This window comes from Schistocerca serialis, chromosome 1 (assembly GCF_023864345.2).
Source record: "Schistocerca serialis cubense isolate TAMUIC-IGC-003099 chromosome 1, iqSchSeri2.2, whole genome shotgun sequence".
Taxonomy (NCBI): domain Eukaryota; kingdom Metazoa; phylum Arthropoda; class Insecta; order Orthoptera; family Acrididae; genus Schistocerca; species Schistocerca serialis.
In genome coordinates, this window is record NC_064638.1 from 1101744195 (window position 1) to 1101769659 (window position 25465).

The 25465-nt window shown below is 44.5% G+C and overlaps 1 protein-coding gene across 1 annotated transcript in view; it reads right to left on the reverse strand.

The window, feature by feature from the left end:
• Window positions 1-25465, reverse strand: part of LOC126455687 (uncharacterized) — a 647280-nt gene that overhangs the window by 52103 nt on the left and 569712 nt on the right. Inside the window, exon 8 of the mRNA XM_050091455.1 lies at window positions 22827-22929. Within this exon, the coding sequence (XP_049947412.1) occupies window positions 22827-22929 (103 nt within the window). The remainder of the gene's footprint in view (window positions 1-22826; window positions 22930-25465) is intronic.

Genomic DNA, 25465 nt, shown 5'->3' on the forward strand with positions numbered 1-25465 from the left:
AATTAAATTTGGGTACGACAAGCCGATGCACACAGTTCATTGACACCGGCTACTACCTGTAACTGATGATCTATTTATCTCATCAGATGCACATTTCCTGTAATTTGATTAGCGGTTGGGAATGAGACACACCCAAAAAAAAATTAATAAGCTTGTAATACGTTTAACAAAAACGTGACTTTTTTTATGTTTTGTCGAAACTTTGGCAAGGGAGATCAAATTGCTTACCAAGCCTCGAGAGTAATTCTTTTGCATTTCGCAGATCCGAAGAAAAAAAAATAAACAATGCAAACAAACGGAAAACACAAGTTGTAGAAACTTTATACGTTTGGCCTCCCTAAATTTCCGCACACGCGGCAGATGTTTAGTTCACCCACTTATAATAGAAACGACCGAAGTTATTTCAGTGCTAAGAGTCATTAGCGCTTGGCTTAATTTGTCGAGTAGACAGTGTAGACTTCGTACCACTTCCAGTCACTAGTAGGTCAGCATTACGGCACCCACCAGACGGCAAGCATCGTCATGAACTGGGGGCTCGTCTACAGTGGCCACGTAATCAGACAATTATCACTGCCACCTTCTGTGCTTCACAACACTATGCAGTCTTCACGAAGTCGGCCCGTTACGCCGTCCTCACATAGGAACGTGCAAGCTAACGTGGAGAGGAAAATGGCCAATGAGACGCAAAAAAAAAAAAAAAAAAAAAAAAAAAAAAAAAAAAAAAAAAAAAAAAAAAAAAAAGGCTCTGAGCACATCTATGGTCATCAGTCCCCTAGAACTTAGAACTACTTAAACCTAACTAACCTAAGGACATCACACAACACTCAGTCATCACGAGGCAGAGAAAATCCCTGACCCCGTCGGGAATCGAACCCGGGCGCGGGAAGCGAGAACACTACCGCACGACCACGAGCTGCGGACAATGAGACGCAAAATCGCTCAGTACGTCACAAGCAAAACATAGGAAACGCCATACTGGATTACATCGTTTGCAGTTCAGGCCCATGTTTGGTAGTTCTTGTATTATTACTGAAGTGAGCTATGATTATATGTTGCTTCAAAACAGCGATCCATTATAGATCTCTCGAAAACGTATAGCTTTTGTAACGATTTGTTGTAACAAACATGAAGCGACAAAATGGCAGATAAAATCTTTCGGATTTGATGCTTTTGCTTTTTAATCTACGTGCTATGAAAATACGACGTTTCAAGGAACCAGCAGATTGAAAATTTATAACATTTTTTGTTTATTTTCATGTTTTCTAGAAGGTTCTAAGACTTTCTTACTAATTTCACGGAAGTGTGTTCTGCAACATACGAAGTTATGGGTATGTAAGACCGCTCTCCTTTCATGAGCGACCACATTCTATTTAGTGAATGTGCCAATGAACTGCAACAGCTATTGTTGTCTACGTCACTGCCCGATTCGTTCGCAATCCAGTATTTATTTAGCTATCCAAAATTCTTTCCAGACTATGGAGTACATCATGCCTTTGTAAGTTTTTTGTAAGAATGTGTGAAATTAGTTACACGTTCCATACAGCATCTGAGCCACTTGTATGATAATTACGCACAACAGAGGAATATGAAAAATAAGGTCTCACACTTAGCTTGCAAAAAAAAAAAAAAAAAAAAAAAAAAAAAAAAAAAGAAACCGAAGATCGTTAAGTCGGCGACAATGCCACAGGGGATCTGGAGGTTGGAGCCAGTGAGACCAAGTAAGTCTTATAAATATTTGAGGGTCATGGAATCATCAAATGGAAAATGTTAAGGTGGCTTAAATAATAAAGTAAGGCGGGGTAAGAGGGCTTTACGACACCTGAAGTCAGTCCTTTGGAATAAAAAAGTAATAAAAAGGGCCAACCTGATGAAGAAACGTTCAGATGCTGAAAACATCGCTACGTACGGAGCAGAAACATGGGGATTGAACAAACGTCAGAGACAAAAGTTACTTGCTCTAGAGATAGACTTTTGGAGGCAAAGTTATGGCAGCTGCAAGCTAGACAGTGTACCTGTAAACGTCGGAGAGTCTATGGGTGTTGATAAAACAATAATGGACACCATAGAGACTAAACGTCTAAAATGATATGGACATCTTAGAAAGGAATGAAGACAGCCGAGGGCAAAAGAACGCGTGGCAGTGAACCCCAGGGGAAAGAAGAAACCGTAGACAATCTACGAAGAGCTGCAGTCAAGAGGTTCGGGTCCGACGGATGCCAGAGGACTATAAGGTGGAGTCTGGCAGGATCGGAGGAAATGGAATGCGAGAAACGAGAAGCGGCGCCAAATGTAGAATACTCGGAGTATGTTAATTATTATTGTTATTATTATTATTATGACGTGGAACGAGTCAGTTTATAGGATACGTATACATTACTAGTTTCAGTGGATGACCCAAGATGGATATTTACAAATTTCTAAATGAGACACTGGTCTAAATTTAACGTTAATGAGAACATTTTTCAGTCTCCCGCGTAGAACTAAATTTAAAAACTAGTTTTTCATAGGCTATGGAATAGATTTTGTCCATAGCAAACGATTTTAGCTTCGATTTGAAACTTGCTTTACCACTAGCAGATATCTCGTCGCTGAGCGAATGATCAAAAATTTTTGCTGACACACATCGAACTCCTTTCTGAACAACTGACAGCTTTAGTGATGATTAATAAATTTCTTTTTGTATTGGAGATATAGACACTGCTAATTTTCTCAAATTGTGTAGATTATTTATAACGAATTCACCAACAAATTTGTTGTGAAGGTGCAGTTAAAATGTCCAAATTCTTAAAGAACTAGCAACAGGATGGCTGCGGTTGAACAAATATTATTCTTACTGCCCGCTTTTGTGCAACCAATAGTTTCTTTATAAGTGATGAATTACCCCAGAAAAGTATTCCCTAACACATTACAGAGTGGAAATATTCAAAGTATATTAGGAAGTTCAATCATTCTTTCGCAATACAAGCAGTTGTACGAGTAGGAAAAGTAGCTAAACCTTGAAGAACTTAGTAACGTGTTTCTTCCAGTTGAATTTTCCATCAAAATTTTCCCGAAAAATATGAAAAATTCTAACCTTTTTACTGAGTCCTGCTCATAAATTATACAAATTGTTGGTTTGACTATTTGTTGTACAGAACTGAAATTAGTGTATTTTTTTCAAAACTGAGCCTGAGCCCATTTTCAGAGAACCACTAAATATTAAATTCTCTGAATGTCGTCGTTAACAGTTTCCGCTGTTGTCTTCTCTCTAATGGATTTTTTTATAATGGTAGTACCGTCTGCAGAAAGCACCAATTATGCTTGGTGAATGTTAAGTGGAAGGTCATTCACATTAATGAAGGATTAATCTTCTTCCACCCTCCTCTTCTGCCAACCCCGTTCTGGCCTCACCATCTCTTCTTCGTCTTTCCCTCACTACTCCTCCCAATAGGATTGTATTCCATCGCTTGAGGGTTTCTCCGACGTGACATGTGCAATACGTGCTCTTTCCGATACTGCTTTCGTTGGCTTGCTCTTTCTGTTAATGTCTGCACCCCTAGTTCTCTCCTTATTTCTTCATTTCTTATTTTGTCTTATCGAGTGCAGCCTTTCACTGGTCGAACGAATTTATGTCTTACAAGGGGACAGCACGTACTCGACATCATAGAGTTCCTCTAAATTTATGGTGTATGCAGGAGCTGGCCAGAAATAAAAGTGGCAAAAATGGGACCTTCAATGGCCGAGCGTTCAGAAAAAGTACCAATTTCGCGGTGGTACGGGTTGTGCATGAGTCGTTCATCTTAGCGCATTTTCCAGGCAACCGTTAGCGCAATGAAAAGAGTATAGAACGTTAATGCTAAGTTCGTGAGATCGAGTCGCTGTGCAGAAGTTTTATTTATCCCCTGTACTTCGTGATCTCTAATCCACATGTTAAGTCTCTCACTTTCCATTTCTGCTACTTCTCATTACTTTCGCCTTTCTTCAAATTACTCTCAGTCCATATTCAGTATTCAATAAACATTTCATTCCACTCTACATATTCTGTAGTTCTTCTCCACTTTCAGTGAGGATAACAGTATTATCAGTGAATCTTAACACTGATATCCTTTCACCTTGAATTTTAATCCCACCCTTAAACCTTTCTCTTTTTTCCATTATTAAATCGGTCAAATGGCTCTGAGCGCTATGGGACTTAACATCTGAGGTCATCAGTCCTCTAGAACTTAGAACTACTTAAACCTAACTAACCTAAGGACATCACACACATCCATGCCCGAGGGAGGATTCGAGCCTGCGACCGTAGCGGTGGCGCTGTTCCAGGCTGAAGCGCCTAGAACCGCTCGGCCACAGCGGCTAGCTATCCATTATTACTTCTTCTATGTATAAATTAGAACTACTGACGGCCTTGGGAGAGCCAGTCCTGACAAACCTCTACCATCTGGTGAGCAAGATGTATGAGACATGCGAAATACCCTCAGACCTCAAGAAGAATATAATAATTCCAATCCCAAAGAAAGCAGGTGTTGACAAATGTGAAAATTACCGAACTATCAGTTTAATAAGTCACAGCTGCAAAATACTAACGCGAATTCTTTACAGACGAATGGAAAAACTGGTAGAAGCCGACCTTGGGGAAGATCAGCTTGGATTCCGCGGAAATGTTGGAACACGTGAGGCAATACTGACCTTACGACTTATCTTAGAAGAAAGATTAAGGAAAGGCAAACCAACGTTTCTAGCATTTGTAGACATAGAGAAAGTTTTCGACAATGTTGATTGGAATAATCTCTTTCAAGTTCTGAAGGTGGCAGGGGTAAAATACAGGGAGCGAAAGGCTATTTACAATTTGTACAGAAACCAGATGGCAGGTATAAGAGTCGAGGGGCGTGAAAGGGAAGCAGTGGTTGGGAAGGGAGTGAGACAGGGTTGTAGCCTGTACCCGATGTTATTCAATCTGTATATTGAGCAAGCAGTAAAGGAAACAAAAGAAAAATTCGGAGTAGGTATTAAAATCGACGGAGAAGAAATAAAAACGTTGAGGTTCGCCGATGACATTGTAATTCTGTCAGAGACAGCAAAGGACTTGGAAGAGCAGTTGAACAGAATGGACAGTGTCTTGAAAGGAGGGTATAAGATGAACATGAACAAAAGCAAAACAATGATAATGGAATGTAGTCGAATTAACTCGGGTGATGCTGAGGGAATTAGATTAGGAAATGAGACACTTAAAGTGGTAAAGGAGTTTTGCTATTTGGGGAGCAAAATAACTGATGATGGTCGAAGTAGAGAGGATATAAAATGTAGACTGGCAATGGCAAGGAAAGCGTTTCTGAAGAAGAGAAATTTGTTAACATCGAGTGTAGATTTAAGTGTCAGAAAGTCGTTTCTGAAAGTATTTGTATGGAGTGTAGCCATGTATGGAAGTGAAACATGGACGATAAATAGTTTAGACAAGAAGAGAATAGAAGCTTTTGAAATGTGGTGCTACAGAAGAATGCTGAAGATTAAATGTGTAGATCACATAACTAATGAGGAGGTATTGAACAGAACTGGAGAGAAGAGGAGTTTGTGGCACAACTTGACAAGAAGAAGGGACCGGTTGGTAGGACATGTTCTGAGGCATCAAGGGATCACAAATTTAGCATTGGAGGGCAGTGTGAAGGGTAAAAATCGTAGAGGGAGACCAAGAGATGAGTACACTAAGCAGATTCAGAAGGATGTAGGTTGCAGTTGGTAGTGAGAGATGAAGAAGCTTGCACAGGATAGAGTAGCATGGAGAGCTGCATCAAACCAGTCCCAGGACTGAAGACAACAACAACAACAACAACAACAACATGTATAAATAGGACTGTGTAGTGAAGAATATTATATCAGTATGTACATCAATTGCTGACTAATAATTATAACTGTTGCAAGGTATATAATTTTGGTTTGGTTAATAAGTACGTGTGGGACAACCATCCATCGATGTTTATTTTCCCCTGGGCAACAGGTGAGGTGTTGCAGTGCAGAAGCATGGAGGCAAATCGGGAAGTCTATACTGACAGGCGTAGTCCACTTCGTGGCATAGTTACGACTGTCTAAAAACATCGTTTAGTTAAATTATGCGACGTACTTATGGGACGACTGTTACAAGCAGAGAAACGATGTTAACTTACTGAAATGAGTACATATTAAGGCATAGGCAAAATAATGTGAACACCTGTACTTACTTGGGAATGATTTATTAATAAGGGGTTGGACCCCCATTTGCCGGTAAAACAGATAAGATTCTTCTTGGAACATTGGCATATAATGATTCTATAGTCTCCAGTGGAATGTTCCGCCATTCTTCGATCAGAACTTCTTCCAACTGCTGTAGTGACGAGGGAGGTGGAAATCTGCTCTGGAGTCTGTGCTCCAATACTGACCACAAGTTCAGTAGCATGTTATTCATACCAGCATTGTACTGTCCTGGTCATATGAATGGGTGCATTATCGTCCTGAAATATGGCATCATTTTTTGGAAACAAAATTTCAATCATGGGGTGCACCTGATCACCTAAGATGTTCACATAACCGTTGGGTGTAACACGGCCTTTGAGGGTAATGATGGGATCAGCTGTTGCAAGGTGTATCTATGCATTTAACACTCTATGTATAGCGTGTCGGCAACCCGTTGCTGCCTCGTCGCCTCGCGGATAGGAGGGGCGCAGCGCGGCAGCGGCGGCGGGAAAGAGTTGGTGTGGAGTGGTTTTACGAGCATCAACTGCGGCAGGTTGGCCGCCGGCGGTGGTGGCCGCTGATTAGGATCCAGTGCGGCGGCGGGCGGCGAGCATTCTGCGCACGTCCTGGGCGCGCCGGCCCCGGGCGATCGCCCAGTAATAACCGGCGGATAGCCCGCCAACTAATCCCCGTGCCTAATCCCGGCCGGAGCACTTCCCAAACGAGGCGCGCAATTTATGGCATTGTTCCTCAGAAGAAAAGCGCCGCCGCCGCTGCCGTCTTACCGCTGCCCGCTCCTCCCCCACCCTCCTGCCTCCTTCCGCCGCCGCCGGCGCTGTTGCTCTTTCCCACAGAAAGTTAAGTCCACGAAAACACGATGTACGGCGGCCCGGCGGCGCGCTAATCCCTGCGGGGTTTATGAGCGAACAAATTTACGATAGACTCCGAGTCGGCGCCCCGGGAAGCCAGTCGGGCAGACTCGGCGTCGGGGAGCTGGCGGACCACCAGCGTGAGCCCGCCTGATGCCCCTGGCGCCGTCCGTCCCTCGCTCCCGCGTCATAACAGCGCACTGGGGTCCAACACAGTCACTCTGCTGCCGATCGCGCCCTGGTGACAGCGCCAGTACGAAATTTTCTCTTCGTTTAACCATTGGAAGTAAACTTGAGTTGTAAAAAGAGTGATCGTGGAGGGCAAAGGGCAGCGCAATAAATAATAAAAACGAAAGTAGCGTTCTAGAAATTAACAAACGTTTCTACACTACTGGCCATTAAAATTGCTGCACCAAGAAGAAATGCGGGTGTTTAACGGGTATTCATTGGACAAATATATTACACTAGATCTGACATGTGATTACATTTTCAAGCAGTTTGGGTGCATAGATCCTGAGAAATCAGTACCCAGAACAATCACCTCTGGCCGTAATAACAGCCTTGATACGCCTGGGCATTGAGTCAAACAGAGCTTGGATGGCGTGTAAAGGTACAGCTGCCCATGCAGCTTCAACACGATACCACAGTTCATCAAGAGTAGCGAGTGGCGTATTGTGACGAGCCAGTTGCTCGTCCACCATTGACCAGACGTTTTCAATTGGCGAGAGATCTGGAGAATGTGCTGGCCAGGGCAGCAATCGAACATTTTCTGTATCCAGAAAGGCCCGTACAGGACCTGCAACATGCGGTCGTGCATTACCCTGCTGAAATGTAGGGTTTCGAGGGATCGAATGAAGGATAGAGCCACGGGTCGTAACACATCCCACATGTAACGTCCACTGTTCAAAATGCCGTCAGTGCGAACAAGAGGTGACCGTGACGTGTAACAAATGGCACCCCATACCATGGGTGATACGCCAGTATAGCGATGACCAATACACACTTCCAATGTGCGTTCACCGCGATGTCGCCAAACACGGGTGCGACCATCATGATGCTGTAAAAAGAACTTCGATTCATTCAAAAATATGACTTGTCATTCGTGCAGCCAGGATCGTCGTTGAGTACACCATCGCAGGCGCTCCTGTCTGAGATGCAGCGTCAAGGGTAACCTCAGCCATGGTCTCCGAGCTGATAGTCCATGCTGCTGCAAAAGTCGTCGAACTGTTCGTGCAGATGGTTGTCTTGCAAACGTCCCCGTCCGTTGACTCAGGGAACGAGATGTGGCTGCACGATCCGTTACACCATGTGGGTAAGATGCCTGTCATCTCGACTGCTAGTGATACGAGGCCGTTGGGATCCAGCACGGGGTTCCGTATTACCCTCCTGAACCCACCGACTCCATATTCTGCTATGATATGCTGTGATATGCAAATGATTAGCTTTTCAGAGCATTCGCACAAGATTGGCACCGATGGCGACACCTACAACGTGCTGACATGAGGGAAGTTTCCAACCGATTTGTCATACACATACAACAGTTGACCAGCGTTGCCCGGTGAAACGTTGTTGTGATGTCTCATGTAAGGAGGAGAAACGCGTACCATCACGTTTCCGACTTTGATAAAGGTCGGATTGTAGCCTATCGCGATTGTGGTTTATCGTATCTCGACATTGCTGCTCGCGTTGGTCGAGCTCCAATGACTGTTAGAAGACTATGGAATCGGTGGGTTCAGGAGGGTAATACGGAACGCCGTGTTGGATCCCAACGGCCTCGTATCTCTAGCAGTCGAGATGACAGGTATCTTATCCGCATGGCTGTAACGGATCATGCAGTCACGTCTCGATCCCTAAGTCAACAGATGGGGATGTTTGCAAGACAACAACCATCTGCACAGCATAGACTCTCAACTCGGAGACCATGGCTGAGGTTACCCTTGACGCTGCATCACAGACAAGAGTGCCTGCGATGGTGTACTCAACGACGAACCTTGCTGCACGAATGGCAAAACGTCATTTTTTCGGATGAATCGAGGTTCTGTTTACAGCATCGTGATGGTCGCATCCGTGTTTGGCGACATCGCGGTGAACCCACATTGGGAGCGTGTATTCGTCATCGCCAAACTGGCGTATCACCCGGCATGATGGCATGGGGTGCCAATGAATACACGTCTCGGTCACCTCTTGTTCGAATTGACGGCACTTTGAACAGTGGACGTTACATTTCAGATGTGTTACGATCCGTGTCTCTACCCTTCATTCGATCCCAGCGAAATCCTACATTTCAACAGGATAATGCACGACCGCACGTTGCAGATCCTGTACGGTCCTTTCTGGATACAGAAAATGTTCGACTGCTGCCCTAACAAACACATTCTCCAGATCTCTCACCAACTGAAAACGTCTGGTCAATGGTGGCAGAGCAACTGACTCGTCACAATAAGCCAGTCACCACTCTTGATGAACTGTGGCATCATGTTGAAGCTGCATGGGCAGCTGAACCCGTACGCGCCATCCAAGCTCTGTTTGACTCAATGCCCAGGCGTATCAAGGCCGTTATGACGGCCAGAGGTGGTTGTTCTGGGTACTGATTTCTCAGGATCTATGCACCCAAATAGCGTGAAAATGTAATCACATGTCAGTTCTAGTATAACATATTTGTCCAATGAATACCCGTTTATCATCTGCATTTCTTCTTGATGTAGCAATTTTAATGGCCAGTAGTGTATGTTTGTTACTCCTTCACGCTGAAATAATGGCTCTAAGCACTATGCGACTTAACTTCTGAGGTCATCAGTGGCCTAGAACTTAGAACTAATTAAACCTAACTAACCTAAGGACATCACACACATCCATGCCCGAGGCAGGATTCGAACCTGCTACCGTTCCAAACTGTAGCGCCTAGAACCGCACGGCCACTCCGGCCGGCTTTCACGCTGAAACACGGCTGGACGAATTTGAGATGCGAATATCAATAGTTCATTCATCAAGTATTTCAGAATGAGAGTATTTAGTCACTCACAACAAAGTTTATACATAGTATTAAACCTTTACGAAGCTGCTTCTCGCTGACAATCCTCGCATAATGATAAGAGGAAAAAAGTTATCGATTACTACGTTTTTGCCATTCATACCGTAAAACTGCCGTATGAAGCATGGCGTTTTAATTTGTTACTTCTTTACTACTAACTGTATTCAGGACACACGTTGCAGACAGTATTCACATGTACCACTGAAAGCACCAGAAAAATTATATCAATGTATGACTCGTAGTTCAGGTGGTATGACGTCATTAACACTGACAAGTCAGATGCGTAAAGAACAGCCGCATCATGCACGACGTTTAAATTTATTACTTCTTTGCGACTCACTCTGTTCGCAGTACATTTCACGGACAGTATCCACATACATCATTGAATATATAAAAAATATATATATATATATAATTTTACGACCCATCGTTGCGGAGATTATACATCATAAACATTGAGCTGCATGCAAATGAAACTCTTGTGTAAAATTTGCTAGAGATCCACATGAAATGTGTGTACAAAAACGTATGAAATATGTTAAATACGTATGAATTATATGTTACAGTTGCCTACGCGGGAAGAGCCACGGTTAAAAAGCCCATCCTAAACCCCTGGAACGGTTTGAACCAAATTTGGTACGCGTATTAATTATGATCTGGAAACAAGTACTATATGGATAAGAACCACAAGCATTCTATTGAGGTGGGACTGATAAAATGTGTACAGAGGAGGAGGTGGAGGAGATGGACGAAGAGAGAGGAGGGAGTAGGAGATCACAGAGTGAGGGGGTGAAGGAGATGGACAGAAGAGAGGGGTGGAAGGAGGTGGTGGACTAATAGAAGATTAGAGTAAATACATACATGGGCGCTTCCTTTATAAATAACTGTTTAACAAAAGGTAATTCCGCGGGCCGGAGCAAGCAGCTCCATACTTAGCAATCATATACAACCGCTCATTCGTCGAAAAGGCAGTACCTACAGACGGGAAAAACGCACAAGTCACACCAACAGTCAAGAAATGAAACAGGAGTAATCGTCTGAATTACAGACCCATATCACTGACATCCATTTGCAGCAGGATTTTGGAACATACAGTGTGTCATGAGTTGCCTCGAAGAAAACAATGTGTTGACACATATCACGGATTCAGAAAATTTCGTTATTGTGCAGCACAGATCGCTTTTTATTCTCATAAAATAGAGTGCTATCGACAGAGGATCTGAAATTGATTTCTAGATTTCGAAAAGGCTTTTGATACCCTCCCTCACATGCACCTTCTGATCAAATTGCGTGCCTAAGGAGTATCGTCTCTGTTGTGCTAGTGGATTCCTGGAAACGTCACAGTTCGTAGTAGCTGACAGAGTCATCGAAAATAACAGAAGTAATATCTGACGTTCCTCTGGGAAGTGTTATAAGCCCTCTGCTGTTCCTGATCTACATAAACGATTTAGCAGGCGATCTGAGCAGTCTCCTTAGGTTGCTAGCAGATGACGCTTTCATTTACCGTCTAGTAAAGTGCAATAACTGGCAAGTGGCTAAATAATGTGAAGTGTGAAGTCAGCCACGCTAGCAGTAAAGGCAATCCGTTCAATTCAGCTGCATGATAAGTAACACAAATCTAAAGGTTGTCAGTTCAACCAAATATCTTGGATAACAATTACGAACAAATTAAATTGGAGCGATCGGATAGATAATATTGTGGGGAGGCGAACCAAAGACTGGATTTAGTTAGCAAAACACTCGGAAGGTGCAACAAAGCCACTAGAGATACTGCCTACACTACGCCTGTCCGTGCTCTGCTCGAATACTGCGGTGCGGTAAGGGATCCTTACCAGGTAAGACTGAAGGAGGACATCGAAAAAGTTCTAAGAAGGAAATAGGAGACAGTGTGTCGTGGATATGACGGGCACGTTGGGATGGCAATCATTAAAACAAAGACGTTCTTCGTAGCAGCTAGCTCTTTCAACGAAATTGAAATCTCCAAGTTGCACCCTAGAATGAGAAAATAGTTTCTTGACGCACACCTACTTGGGGAGAAATGATCATCGTAGTAAAATAGGGCTCGCGTGGGAAGTGTTTAGTGTTGGTTTCCAGTGCGCTGTTCGATAGTGGAGCATTGGATAAAGAGAACTGAAGTAGTCCGATGAAGCCTCTGCTAGTAGTGATGTAGATGTAGCACTGTGCGTTTGGAAAAGAGCCAGTTTCCTTGCAGCTGGTGGGTAGGCGGGATTTAAGGCACTCATGGAAGTGGTACAGTCGGCAAAAGGCGCCTTCTAAATGGGTATGGGGATTGATCATAAGAAGCCAGCTCAAGGTCAAATGTTTTCCCCCTTGACGGTCGGTATTTTCCAACGTTGCAGAAAAACCACCAGGAGTCCTGGCAAGAGGCATCACCTTAAAATACAGGTGCACAATTCCTACTCGCTACTTCTGATTCCGACTGGCTGAAACACCTGTATGTGAACAATTTCGTGGAGCGGTTTCGAGCTAGCGAAATTGAAGACTCGGCTACCAGCCTTCGTACAGCTGAGTATCCAGGTCGTGGGCCCTTTGGGTGGAGTTCGTTTATCATTTCGGGAGTTCTGGAGAACGGTACAGAAAGCTTACGAAGCATTGGACAGTGCGTCCCGTGCTTAGGCGTCGAATTCTATTTAGGTAGTTGTTTTCCTCAGTGAGTGTTGTAAATTTGTAAGCGTGGAGTTCGCTCAACCGAGGCCTCAGATCAGAGTATGGAACAGTTATCTAGCTGGTGGTGGCGTCAGATAGAAGTGTCGGACATGACTGGAGTTCATTGACACCATGCAAACATTAGTGTGGTGTTTTTGACTGGCCTTTTCGCTAGTGGCTTTAAACTGCTGTCCCTTGTTTTCCATTTTGTGTTATGGTGATTGTCAGCTACAATTAGTGGTAGTCAGTCGAAGGCGGTGTACTGAACTGTTAACGGTGGACATAATCTAGTCCAGAGTATGGACCTCGGAATCCTTCCTCAAAGTAATTAGGTAGCTACAGGACTTTTGAGTTGTGAGATGTTTAACCCTGTCTCGCGGATCAGAGCGAGGCTGATGACCTTTACTTGTACTAACGTGGTAGTTTAACCGTAAATGCAGTTAAGTTAATCCGGGTCCGTTAATAAATGCTTCAATTTAAATCCGTGGAGCAGGACTATGCGTAATTTGTCTCGCGTACCGTACATCGACAAGAGTACTTGGGTTCTTGCCTCCGCCGCTAGAGTGACTTTGCGCGACGCCACAGAAACTTCGATGGCGGGCAAAATGAGCATTGTCTGCTTCTAGAGGGGAGAGAGAAAGTGAGAGAGAGAGAGAGAGAGAGAGAGAGAGAGAGAGAGACAGACAGAGAGTGAAAGGCGGGTGGGGGGGGGGGGGGGGGGGAAATTGAGATGGATGTCGAAATTGAGATGGATGTCGAAATTGAGAGCTTGCGTCATTCATATTTATTGGATTTTCATATGTAATTCTCGACGTTAGTGTCTTACATAATCAATGATAACCACCCTATTGATTGATATAACTTATATTTCAATAAACAGTCACTCTGGCTGCTAGGTGCCGCAAAAATACGTACAAAAAAAGAAATTTGCGTAAAAATAGGCTTTGATAGGATGCACGATACTACACTTTCGGCAGAAACGGCAGTTACGGATGGATAACTGCCAGATTCTGAAACTGGGGAATGTTGAAGTGAATAAGGGATGAAGGAACAAGAAAGATAAATAGGAGGGATGAGAAGGGAAGTTGGAGTGAGTGAATGAATCGTACGGCATTGTTAACTGGGAGATTGTGAGGTAGAGGTTCAGCCACCTTAGTTGGAAAGGGGTCTGTTCCTTCCCTACTCACCCAAAAGCTCCTTTCCTGGCGGCTTTATGAGAGGTGTGGCTTACGTTTATCTGTTCAGTGTAGGTGATTATAATGAATATGCGGTGTAATGTCTATGTTGTTTGATGATGAAACGAGGGAGAGGATGAAACTCTGTGCCGGCCATAATATACTCCCCTCAAAGAGCGCCGAGCTTAACTACCCCGGACGCATCTCCATCAGTAGTGTCACACAACGTCAAGGCACTACGGAGAAGTTTGGAATTTAATCTAATACATTGGTACAAAGATTGTTTTCAGCAGGTACTTTACACCGCGATCTCTCCTCGCTTTGGCCGCCCGAATATTGACAGTGAAAATTTCGTCTAATACCAAGAATGGAAGCGGCGTACCTCGGAGTACAGTATCCACTGCACATGCGTGCATTAGCAGCCTCTGTTACACAGGTGATTAAGGGAGTAGGAGAAGACAAGGGATTTTAAGAAGATGAGGAGAAGGGATGTTAGCATGGTAAGGGAAACCGTAAAGGAAGAAGTAGGAGAAATTGTGCAACGAAGAGGAAAGAGAGGAGCACAGTGAGGGGCAGTGAAGAATTAGGACGATGAAAGTGGAGAAATAGGAGGAGAGCACCAAAGAAAAGAGAGAGAACAAGAAGAGATCGGGGGAGAGGAGGAGGAGGAGGAGGAGGAGGAGGAGGAGGAGGAAGAGGATAAAACAGTTCACTTGATCGTAATTGAAGGTTATATCAAATGCTTATACGCTACTGGCCATTAAAATTGCTGCACCACGAAGATGACGTGCTAGGAGGTGAAATTTAACCGACAGGAAGCCGATGCTGTGATATGCAAATGACTAGCTTTTCAGAGCATTCACACAACGTTGGCGCCGGTGGCGACACCTACAATGTGCTGACATGAGGAAAGTTTCCAACCGATTTCTCATACACAAACAGCAGTTGACCGGCGTTGCCTGGTGAAACGTTGCTGTGATGCCTCGTGTAAGGGGCAGAAACGCGTACCATCACGTTTCCGACTTTGATAAAGGTCGGATTGTAGCCTATCGCAATTGCAATCCGACCTTTATCAAAGTCGGAAACGTGATGGTACGCGTTTCTCCTCCTTACATGAGACATCACAACAACGTTTCACCGGGAAACGCTGGTCAACTGTTGTATGTGTATGACAAATCGGTTGGAAACTTCCCTCATGTCAGCACGTTGTAGGTGTCGCCATCGGTGCCAATCTTGTGCGAATGCTCTGAAAAGCTAATCATTTGCATATCACAGCATCGTCTTCCTGTCGGTTAAATTTCGCGTCTGTAGCACGACATCTTCGTGGTGTAGCAATTTTAATGGCCAGTAGTGTATTAGTCGATCACAATATTATTGCACCTGGGAGTCTCGGCGCGTTGGTCGGCTTATCGTGAGCCTTTATCGCAATATTTCAGGAGGACAAGCTGAGCCACTTGAGAGTATATACACAATTGCCCTGAAAGCATTCAAAGTGCGACGCGTTTTCCTTCGCCGCAACTGTACTTGTTTCCGATAACCGCCACGGAAGACCAAGTGCCATGATATCGTGGCCGGGTAGTATTAGCACACGCACTTAACTTTCGCATTTATAACTTTCATAATATTACATCAACATGCCCTGAAAGGACCCTAAACGATATGCAATCTGGACCAGAAGACTTATTTCGTGATTTGAGTCGCTTCGCTGCATCGAGAATATCTATTTTTAAGTTACTCATGTTCCAGCAGCTCTTGATCCGAATTCGTCTTTGGTGTTATTTTAATCATTCTGCAGTATCGACAGTCGCTGAGGGGAGCACCTTGTAATCTGCGCACGCAAAATATTTTCCCGCCTTGTGCAACCGGCTGTGCGACGTAAGGACCGACGCGGGTAGGAAGTACTGGGAGCGGCAAGCAGCTGCCGCCGCCGCCGCCCCCGCTGCCGCCACCTGAGCGCTGAGCTGCAGACTAGCAGGTCGGCTCCCGGCCGTATAATCCTCGCGCCGGCACGTCATAAGCGAGAGGAGCCGCTAATGTGCTCCGCGGCGCTGAACGCATCGCAGATTCCGGTAATTAGCATTACAAGGCCCGCTCATTAACGAAATAAGACGAGCGAGCGGAGCAGAAATAAGAACAGGTAGGAGTGCGGTTTCGTTGCATTCACGGCGGCTTAGCCGCGAGGTGAGGCCCGGCACACAGCCGGTGTCTCCTGCACGGCGGCGAGAGGGCGAAGGAGCGCGAAGCACCGCGAGTGGGAGGCGGGGGCGGGAGGGGGAGGCCGTGGGGGAGGGGCGAGCGCTAATACGGCAGATATTACCGGTAAAAGGGATTGCCGAGTAACCTCGCTTTTAATAAGATTACGAGGTATTATTTCGTAGCATTAATAAGATCAAAAGAGCTATGCGTGTCTGCGGAAGCCGGGAGTCGGCGCGGATTCTTCCGCAGGCGTAAGAGAGAGCGAGAGAGAGGCAGACAGAGAGAGAGAGACAGCGTACGCGCACTCCCGGAAACCATCTTGAACAGTGGCGCCCGCGAGCGGTGTTAATTGATTTCGCAGCGCGGCCGAAGGCGTACAGTGTTTCCGTTCCGGAAGGCGCCCGCCGCCTCCTCCGCTGCAAATCGCCTCAATTTTGCGACAATAAAGGCCGCGACGGAGAGCGCCAGCTAAGGGGATTAGCACGAAATACTGCCGAAACAGAGGTATTTGTGGCGCGCGAGAGCCGATGTCGCGATACCGGGGTCTCCGTCTTTAATCACACCGTAGCGGACGGCGCGGCTGAGGTTGCAAACGCGATGGAAATCGATGTGCCCCACTAATGTAGCCGGGAAGTAAGAACACAAAGAGCGCCTAACACACAGAGACGTACATACCGCTTCAGCATCTGGAGTGCGGTCCATGATACACCGATGATCAGGTGTCTTCAGTTCATTCAACCAGGCAAGTAATAGAACAGGATGACTGATATTCACTAAACTAAGGCCGAGATATCACATGACAAGTATCCATCTGCATCTAATACAACGGAAGACAATTATTGTCAGTGAGGAGTCATAAGCACGTTCTTCTGAAGAAACTGAATGGTTAAGGCTGTGGTATCATGCCACAGCATATCAAGGTTTGTAACAGAACGACAAGTTTCCTTCTGACGCTGACAGTGGTCGCACGGGATCAAGAAGACGCTATGCGGCGTGCCTTCAGACCTCCACCAGCTCTGTATTACGAGCACCATCTGCCAACGCAATACAGGATAGCCAGTGGCAGCCGCTCAGCCCACTTACACTTGGAGACACTGCGAAGTGACACCATGATTCATATTTAGTAGAATGAGCCTCATCCTAGTTGCTATTGTATGAGCTAGACTCTCTTTTGCTGCATTATTTGTAATCAGTCTTCGTAAGATTCGAGAATTAACAGTTAATTAAAACCTCTGCGTATTGCGTTAACTAATCACTTCTGCTCCTGTCCAGTTTGCTCCGAGAACAGTTGCCACGTCACTCTGTAGCCCGCTGTTGTGTACGAAGTCATACACAATGGCTTTCAGCGTACAATGACAAAATTGTTCACTTCATGCTTAACTGATAGTAAGCAACGAGTCATATTAGAAACATTATAACATTTTCATGGTGTATCTTCTTCTGGGTGCGGCCAAACTACTACTGCTGATCCACAAGTTTCAGTATTGCGTCCTCCTTTTTATGTGTAGTAGTGATTTTCCACTCTGCTCTAAAAAAAGCAGAATTTCTGCTCTTTATTATGAACAGGGATTGTAATGAATCGTTGCAGTGAGGCGCAACAGATAGAACAATAGAAGATATATTCAGAAACATTATTCTTTGGTTCTCTGTAGGAGGCTTATCACTTACATTCAGAAAAAAACACAGTTCATTTAATTCTGTGCATGTCCAAAATGGTTCAAATGGCTCTGAGCACGATGAGACTTAACATCTGAGGTTCTCAGTCCCCTAGACTTAGAACTACTTAAGCCCAAATAACCTAAGGGCATCACACACACCCGTGCCTGAGGCAGGATTCGAACCTGCGACCGTAGCAGCAGCGCGGTTCCGGACTGAAGCGCCTAGAACCGCTCGGTAAATGCGGCCGGCTCTACTTGTACACGACAGGCTATATCACAATAAACAAAAGTATAGTACAGATGGAAAGAAATACGTAAAACTGTATGCTCGACATTCCTAGGAGTGTATATTGAGCAGAACGCGGATAGGAAACAACATATTTTATGTTATTGATATCGTCGGTCTCATCTGATGTTTCTGAGGTCTACGCAGCCTGACAGGCAAAGGTTAAGCGGCAACAACTGCCTCCTCAACCTAATATGATGAAAGTCGGTTCATAATTAACAACTAAGCAATCTAGAGCCCATTTGAAGTTTCTAGAGAAAAGACATCACCGAGATAGGTTGTACATTCGTTAAGACTTTAACTTACATTCCATAAGAGAATAGCTCAACTTCCTGTCTCGCAGTATAGATAAGCGATCTCTGTGGGTTCCCCAAATCACGAACCTGAATGCTGCGTCGTTCCTTTGTCAACAGCACGGTTAATTTCCAGTAACATTCTCGCTCATTTCGAGGCTGAACACCATCTCTACGGGTCTAGTCGTTCTATATCTGTATTTGAATCCGCAACCACGTCCACACATTCTGAACCACTGTCAAGTGTATGGCAGAAGGTACTTCCCATTGAAGCAGTTATTAGGGCTTCTACTCGTTCCATTCACGTATGGCGAGCGGAAGAATGAGTGTCGAAACGCATCTCTGCGATCTGTAATTAATCTAATATTGTACTTGCGATCCCTGCGGGATCAATACGATGGGGGGGGGGGGGGGGGGGAGACGGGGGGCTTGTAGAATACTTCTAAAGTCATCATTTAAAGCCGGATCTTTTAAACTTTGAAAGTAACCTTTCTCGGGATAATTTGCGTCCATTTTCAAGTGTCTGCCAGTTCAGTTTTTTCAGCATCTGTCTCACATGTCCCAGTGACAAACTGTGACCATTCGTCCCTCCCTTCTCTGTATACGTTCAATATTCCCTGTTAGTACTATTTGATACAGGTCTTCCTTCCTTCTTGTTTTCTTAGGAAGAGGTCCAAGCGTTCACGGAACTTCTGAAGAATGTTTTAATGACTTATGAAGCATGTCTTCACTTGACATCCGTCACACATTATTTTTACAGATAACCGCGAGGTCGTTAGGGATGAAATGCCTCAGTTGGATAGGATTGTCATGGTCTCGGACATTCCCTTTTGGCAAAATTATCACACATTTGTTTGAAATAATTAACGGAAATGGAAATGAGCGTTTGGCGGCATTGGCCGGGAGGCCCCTCGCGGGGCAGGTCCGGCCGCCATATCGCAGGTCTTATTACATTCGGCGCCACATTGGGCGACCTGCACGCCGGATGGGGATGAAATGATGATGAACACAACACAACACCCAGTCCCTGAGCGGAGAAAATCTCCGACCCAGCCGGGAATCGAACCCGGGCCCAGAGGACGGCAATCCGTCACGCTGACCACTCAGCTACTGGGGCGGACATAATTAACGGAAACAATAGCTGACGTACATCGCAATGCCGCCAATAACGAATGGAGACGAGTTGTCTGTGAGCAAGTTGTCTGTGAAGTACAGATTATGTTTTACCATCTCGGTACCGGTTGAATCAACACGCTGGAATAATTTTTTGGCAATTTTGGAGCGATCGTAAATGCCAGCTTGTTTCAGTTTCTCCAAATACACCTCGATTAGACCGATATTCTCCAGGAACCCCGTGAAGATTCGAAGGAATTAAGATCAGTATCGAAATCTGGGCCTCAGCGAATACCAAGTCTGACCCTAGTTACAATTGAAAGCTTGGCCTAACAGTGGCTGGTTACGAAGCGCAGTTGTATCCTTCGAACAAACGCATGCAGCTGTGTGAATCACATTGAGCGGCATCCCAACACACACACACACACACACACACACACACACACACACACACACACACGAAGGATTACGGAGGCGGGATTTCCGGCGACGCCTGTGGGAGGAAGTTTAATTTAATTCTTCTGTACACACGGAATCCGGCATCAGTAAATTCCAGATAGAGCGATAATCCGCGCCGACACTACAGCGCATTAGCCTGCTGCCGGGGTTTAATTAATAGACGAGGGCCGTACACAGAGGAGCCAAGGGGTTGCAGTCTGCCTCCTAGGAGCAAATACCCATACAGGAAGGAGATAAATAATAAAGCCTCTGACTCGGAATTTATTTATTTATTTATTTATTGGAAAAGAGTGGTTCAAATCTACATTTGGCGACTCAGATTAGACTTTCCATGCTTGCTCCAAACCTCTTCTGAGTAATGTTCAAATAGTTCATTGACAAAAGCAGGAGCTACATCTTTCCACCTACATCTGTACTCCACAGACCATCTCACAGTGTTTAGAATGGGTTACTTCGAGTACTAGAATCACTGTCCCCCATTACCTCATGCGTCAGCGATTGCAGTGCGAGAAACACAGTTGGAGATAAGCCTCCGAATGGACCAGAATTCCTCTGATGGCTATTCCGCAACATGTATGTTGGAAATAGCAAAATGTTGCCTACCTGTCCATGAAAGGCACCATGTCTCTTATAGCTTTTCGGAATTTCTTGAGCGTCTCTGTAACGTTTTCAAGCTTACTTATCAATTCCGAGACGAAGCGCCTCGCTTTCCTTTGGATCTTCTTATTTTAGACCATACTGTAAAGTCTGACATTATGACGTTCCTGGACGGAAAACAAATTTCTCTCAAAGGATGGCAACTGATTCGGGAAAATCACTCGTGTGAAAGACAACTTCCTTACTGTTCAGATGTGGTATGCTGTAAACAGTAAACGCAGGCGAACAAATACATTCCTACTTCCTAGATTTCTAAAAGTTACTAGACACTGCATCACATCGTCGACTGCTAAGTGATATAGAATCATACAGAGTATCTTCGCAGATATGTGACTGGCTCAAAAAATATTTGACTAACAGCACTCAATAAGTTATACTGAACGGCAAACATTCAATAGTAGCAGAAGTAACATCGGGTGTTCCCCAATGAGGTGAAATAGAACATACAGTGTGTAAGTAAACATCACCATACACAAAAAATAATGAAGCATCCAGAGGACATGGTCGGATGTCAATGTAACTTCGTACATGAACACACCTTCGGCGAGTATGTAAGTCAATGTAACTTCGTACATGAACACACCTTCGGCGAGTATGTAAGTGATTAGAGACGAAATTCTCTATGAAAGGTGGAACGACCATTAGACTGCATTAGTGGTGTCCCGTTCAGCGTTGTTGCGAGGCCTCGTAGACAGATAACTGCGCCTTGTCGCAACGTTAACAGTAACTGAGAGTGTTTCAAAAGTCGTCATTGTGGGTCTCCATTTGGCTGGCTATTGGACACGTGCAGTATCCGGATTTGTGGGGCGTTCAGATGTGAGAGTGGCTGATGATGGTCTGCTTGGGAACGTGACGGCAGGCAGACTCCTCCTTCAGACTTCGGTCGATCACGTCTGACCACAAGGTAACGCCTCCGTATTGACCACCAAGCATATCGTTGACACTTGCACCACTGCGCCTGTAGTCCGAGAAAAAGTGTGTCATCCAGCACCATTGGCTGGACAGAAGCAGCAGCATTGAATTACCGTCCCACGCATAGGCATGCCGTTAACACGACACAAATGGCTTTGTTTGGATTGATCCCACATGGAGTACTGATGATTGCGTCGATTGTGTTCAGCAATAAATCGCAGTTCTGCAACATTCCGAATGACATCGTCGGCAAGTATGGAGCCGACATGAGAAGAGGGCTCGAGACGCGCAGCTGTGTTTTCCTGTCGTTATGGTTTGAGGAGTCATTGGGTGTGACTTCAGGTCACGGCTGCATGTAAACTTCGACGCCACAACGGTACATCAAGGCAGTCCAGAGCCCTCATGTGTTACCTCTCATTCGATAGTATCGTCGAGTTGGCAATGCTCGTCCACAAATGGCACTTGTTATGAACTGTCTGTGCGATGCTGAGCTACTCCCGTGGCCAGCAAGATTCCCAGATACATCCCCGATACAATATGTTTGGGACCAGCAGTGCCAGTATCCAGAACTTCAACAACCATTTACAACAGTCATGGGTATGTCTAAATGCCACCGTTCCCAACCGAACCGAATGAGTGCATACATCATCCACGCCAAAGGGGTGGGAGCGGGGGTGGGGAGCGGGGGGGTGGGGGAGGGGTGGAAGCAACGTAGTATTTATAAACTGATAATACGACTCTTACTGTATAGTTCTTTGAAAGTTTAACTTGATTTTATAATCACTGAAACAATATCACTTTTTTTTTAATTTTTTTTTGTCAAGCAGTGTAAACAAACGATTTATCAGTAGTACAGCTCTGTTAGTGTGTTATCTGAGTACGCCATAGTCTACTGGAAAATATTATTGTACAACACTGAGAAAATGCAAATGGGCTTGGACAAAATTTCCATTTGGCGTAATGAATGGAAGCTCTCTTGAAATACGGAAAAATGTTCAAATGGCTCGTAGCACTATGGGACTTAACTTCTGAGCTCACCAGTCCCCTAGAACTTAGAACTACTTAAACCTAACTAACCTAAGGACATCACACACATCCATACCAGAGGCAGGGTTCGAACCTGCCACCGTAGCGGTCGCGCGGTTCCAGACTGTAGCGCCTAGAAACGCTCGGCCACCTCGGCCGGCTACGGAAAAATGTATGACCACTGTTAAGTCTGGTGCTGCTAAGGCGCTTAGAACTGGTGTGTGGGTTAAGTTTCAACGTTTGTTACTCTATCACCTTTACACAACAACTTTTAAGCGCACATTGAGGGCGACAGACTTACCTCGTCGAGCGGGCAGCCGCTGGACGCCAGCATCGTGTGCGAGTGGAGTAGCAGCAGACGCAACAGCTTGTCCTTTATCTCGGACATCACGGTGGGCCGCGCCCTGGAACAGAACACAGCTCGCTGTCACACGTCGAATGCAATTACCTTGTCGCTAAAGACGAAAGGTTCCGACGGCAATGAAAGACTGTTTACACCACCTTAACGATGTGACTACCTTCGGCTTCGCTGTTGAGTTATGCTGGCAATGGTGTGTGCTGATAAGTGGAATGTAGCGTACGTAGCTTAAGCGCGGACACGCTGATGTGCCACCGACTGTGATCTCTTGCACTCTGACCGAAAGGGGGAGAGGCGCGTGCGGGGTAACGAACTTTGAGTCTATTGGCGACGAATGGAGGCGGATGCATGACCAATGGACGAAGGAAGGATTTTCCTACATTAAAAACAGTAAATGACTAAAACATGGGTGTTTATCACTGAAAACAGTTGTGCACTAAGAAGCATACAGACCATCTCAGTTTCGCAGCGGCTGCCATCTGCATCTACATGATTACTCTACAATTCACACTTAAGTGCCAGGCAGAGGGTTCTTCGAACCATCTTTAGGATATTTCTCTGCCCTCCCACACACTAACAGCGCGTGGGAAAAATGATCACTTAAATATTTCTCTGCGAGCTCTGATTTCTCTTATTACGATTTCTCCCTGTTTAGGTTGCCAACAATAAAATATTTTCACCTTCAGAAAAGAAAACTGGCGACCGACACGTCGTGAAAAGATCTCGCCGCAACGAAAAACGCCGTTGTTTTAATGATTCTTACCCTAACTCGCTTGTATCCCCTATTTCTCGATAATACGAAACCAGCTGACCTCCTCTGGACTTTCTCGAAGTATTCCATTAACCCTATCAGGTAAGATCATACCACACAACAATACTCTAAGAGACGACAGACAAGCATAGTGCAAGCAATCTCTTTAGTAGACCTGTTGTAAGGGTTCCGCCAATAAAACGCAGGCTTTGGTTTGCATTCCCCATGGCATTATCTGTGTGATATTTCCATTTCAATTTGTTAATAATTGTAATTCTTAGTTATTTAGTCGAATTGACAGCCCTTACATTCGTGTAACAGAAATTTAACGGATTTCTCTTCGTGCTGATGCGGACCGCCTCACACTACTTCTTATTCAGAAATAATTACCGCTTCTCTCACCATACAGATATTTTGTCTAAACCATTTTGCAGTTGGTTTTTATCTTCTGATAACTTCATTATGCAGTAAACGACAGCATCATCTGTCAATAATCTAAGAGGACTGCTCAGATAGTCTCCTAAATTGTTTATATATATTAGAAACAGCGGAAACCCTGTAACACTTTCTTGAGGAACGCCGTATATCGCTTCTGATTTACTCGATGATTTTCCGTCGTTACTTATAACTGTGAGCTTTCTGATAGGAAATCATGAATCCAGTCACACAACGGAAGCGATACCTCATAGATACGCAGTTTGATTTAAAGTTTCTTGTTAGGAACGGTGTCAAAAGCCTTCTGGAAATCTAGAAATACGGAATCTGTTTAAGATCCAGTGTCGATAGTAGGCCTACTAATTACTTTGTGAGAATAAAGAGCTAGTTGTGTTATTTTTTCCGAATTCGTGCTGACTGTGAGTCAGTAGTTTCCCTCAAGATAATTCGTAATGTTCGAACACAGTAAAGATTTCATAATCCTACTGCAAACTGACGTCATTGATATGAGTAAACATTCATCGAAATCCTCCTATTTCCTTTCTTGAGTACTAGTGTGGCCTGTGCAACTTTCCGGTCTTTTTGTGCGGATCTTTTGTTGAGCGAGGTCTTGCATATCACTGATAAGCGTAGGGAGTATTGTATCATCTGAAAGGAATCTGATATACTAACATTGTCTTTATTAAGTGATTCAAGCTTCACCGAGGATATCTACTTCTAAGTTATTCATGTTGGCAGTTATTCCTGATTCGAATTTTGGAATATTTACTTAATTTATTTTAGTGAATGAATAAAAAAAACTAATTTTGTGGATGGTGATGCTTGTTGTTGTTGATGATATGTTGATGACGATAAACTTTACTCATATTCTACAACCATCGTCTCGAAATCACCAAGAAAATGTGAAGTTATGTTATCTCGGAACTATTTAATAGTCTCTGGTTCATGAAAATTACAGCAATTAGGTCACCCTTTCTGTCCCTAGTTTATAACGGAAACAATTACAGTGAGTTAATACTGTCAAACTGCCGTCACGGAGAAGACTAATAGCTAAACGGAAGAACAACATTCTTTAATTATAAATCTTTCCTAGTCTTCGAATTAATTCCAAGTCCTATAAAATATTGAACCGTCACAGATTTGGCTTGAGTTTGCGAGAACACCGTAATTAAGCCAATATTTATTTTTTTCGATTCACAAAGATCTAAAAATGAGCATCAAAGTTAAGGACAATTTGTCAAGCAAACTAAGACGCTGTGAGCATTATAGTAAATTTAATTAAATTAAACAGTGACGTGGTTTACACGGCAACACCTCAACAGGTTACGGTGATTTGTATTAAGAATGTAACAGTGGACTATCTTGAATGCTTTGCAAACTGGTGTGAATATGTATG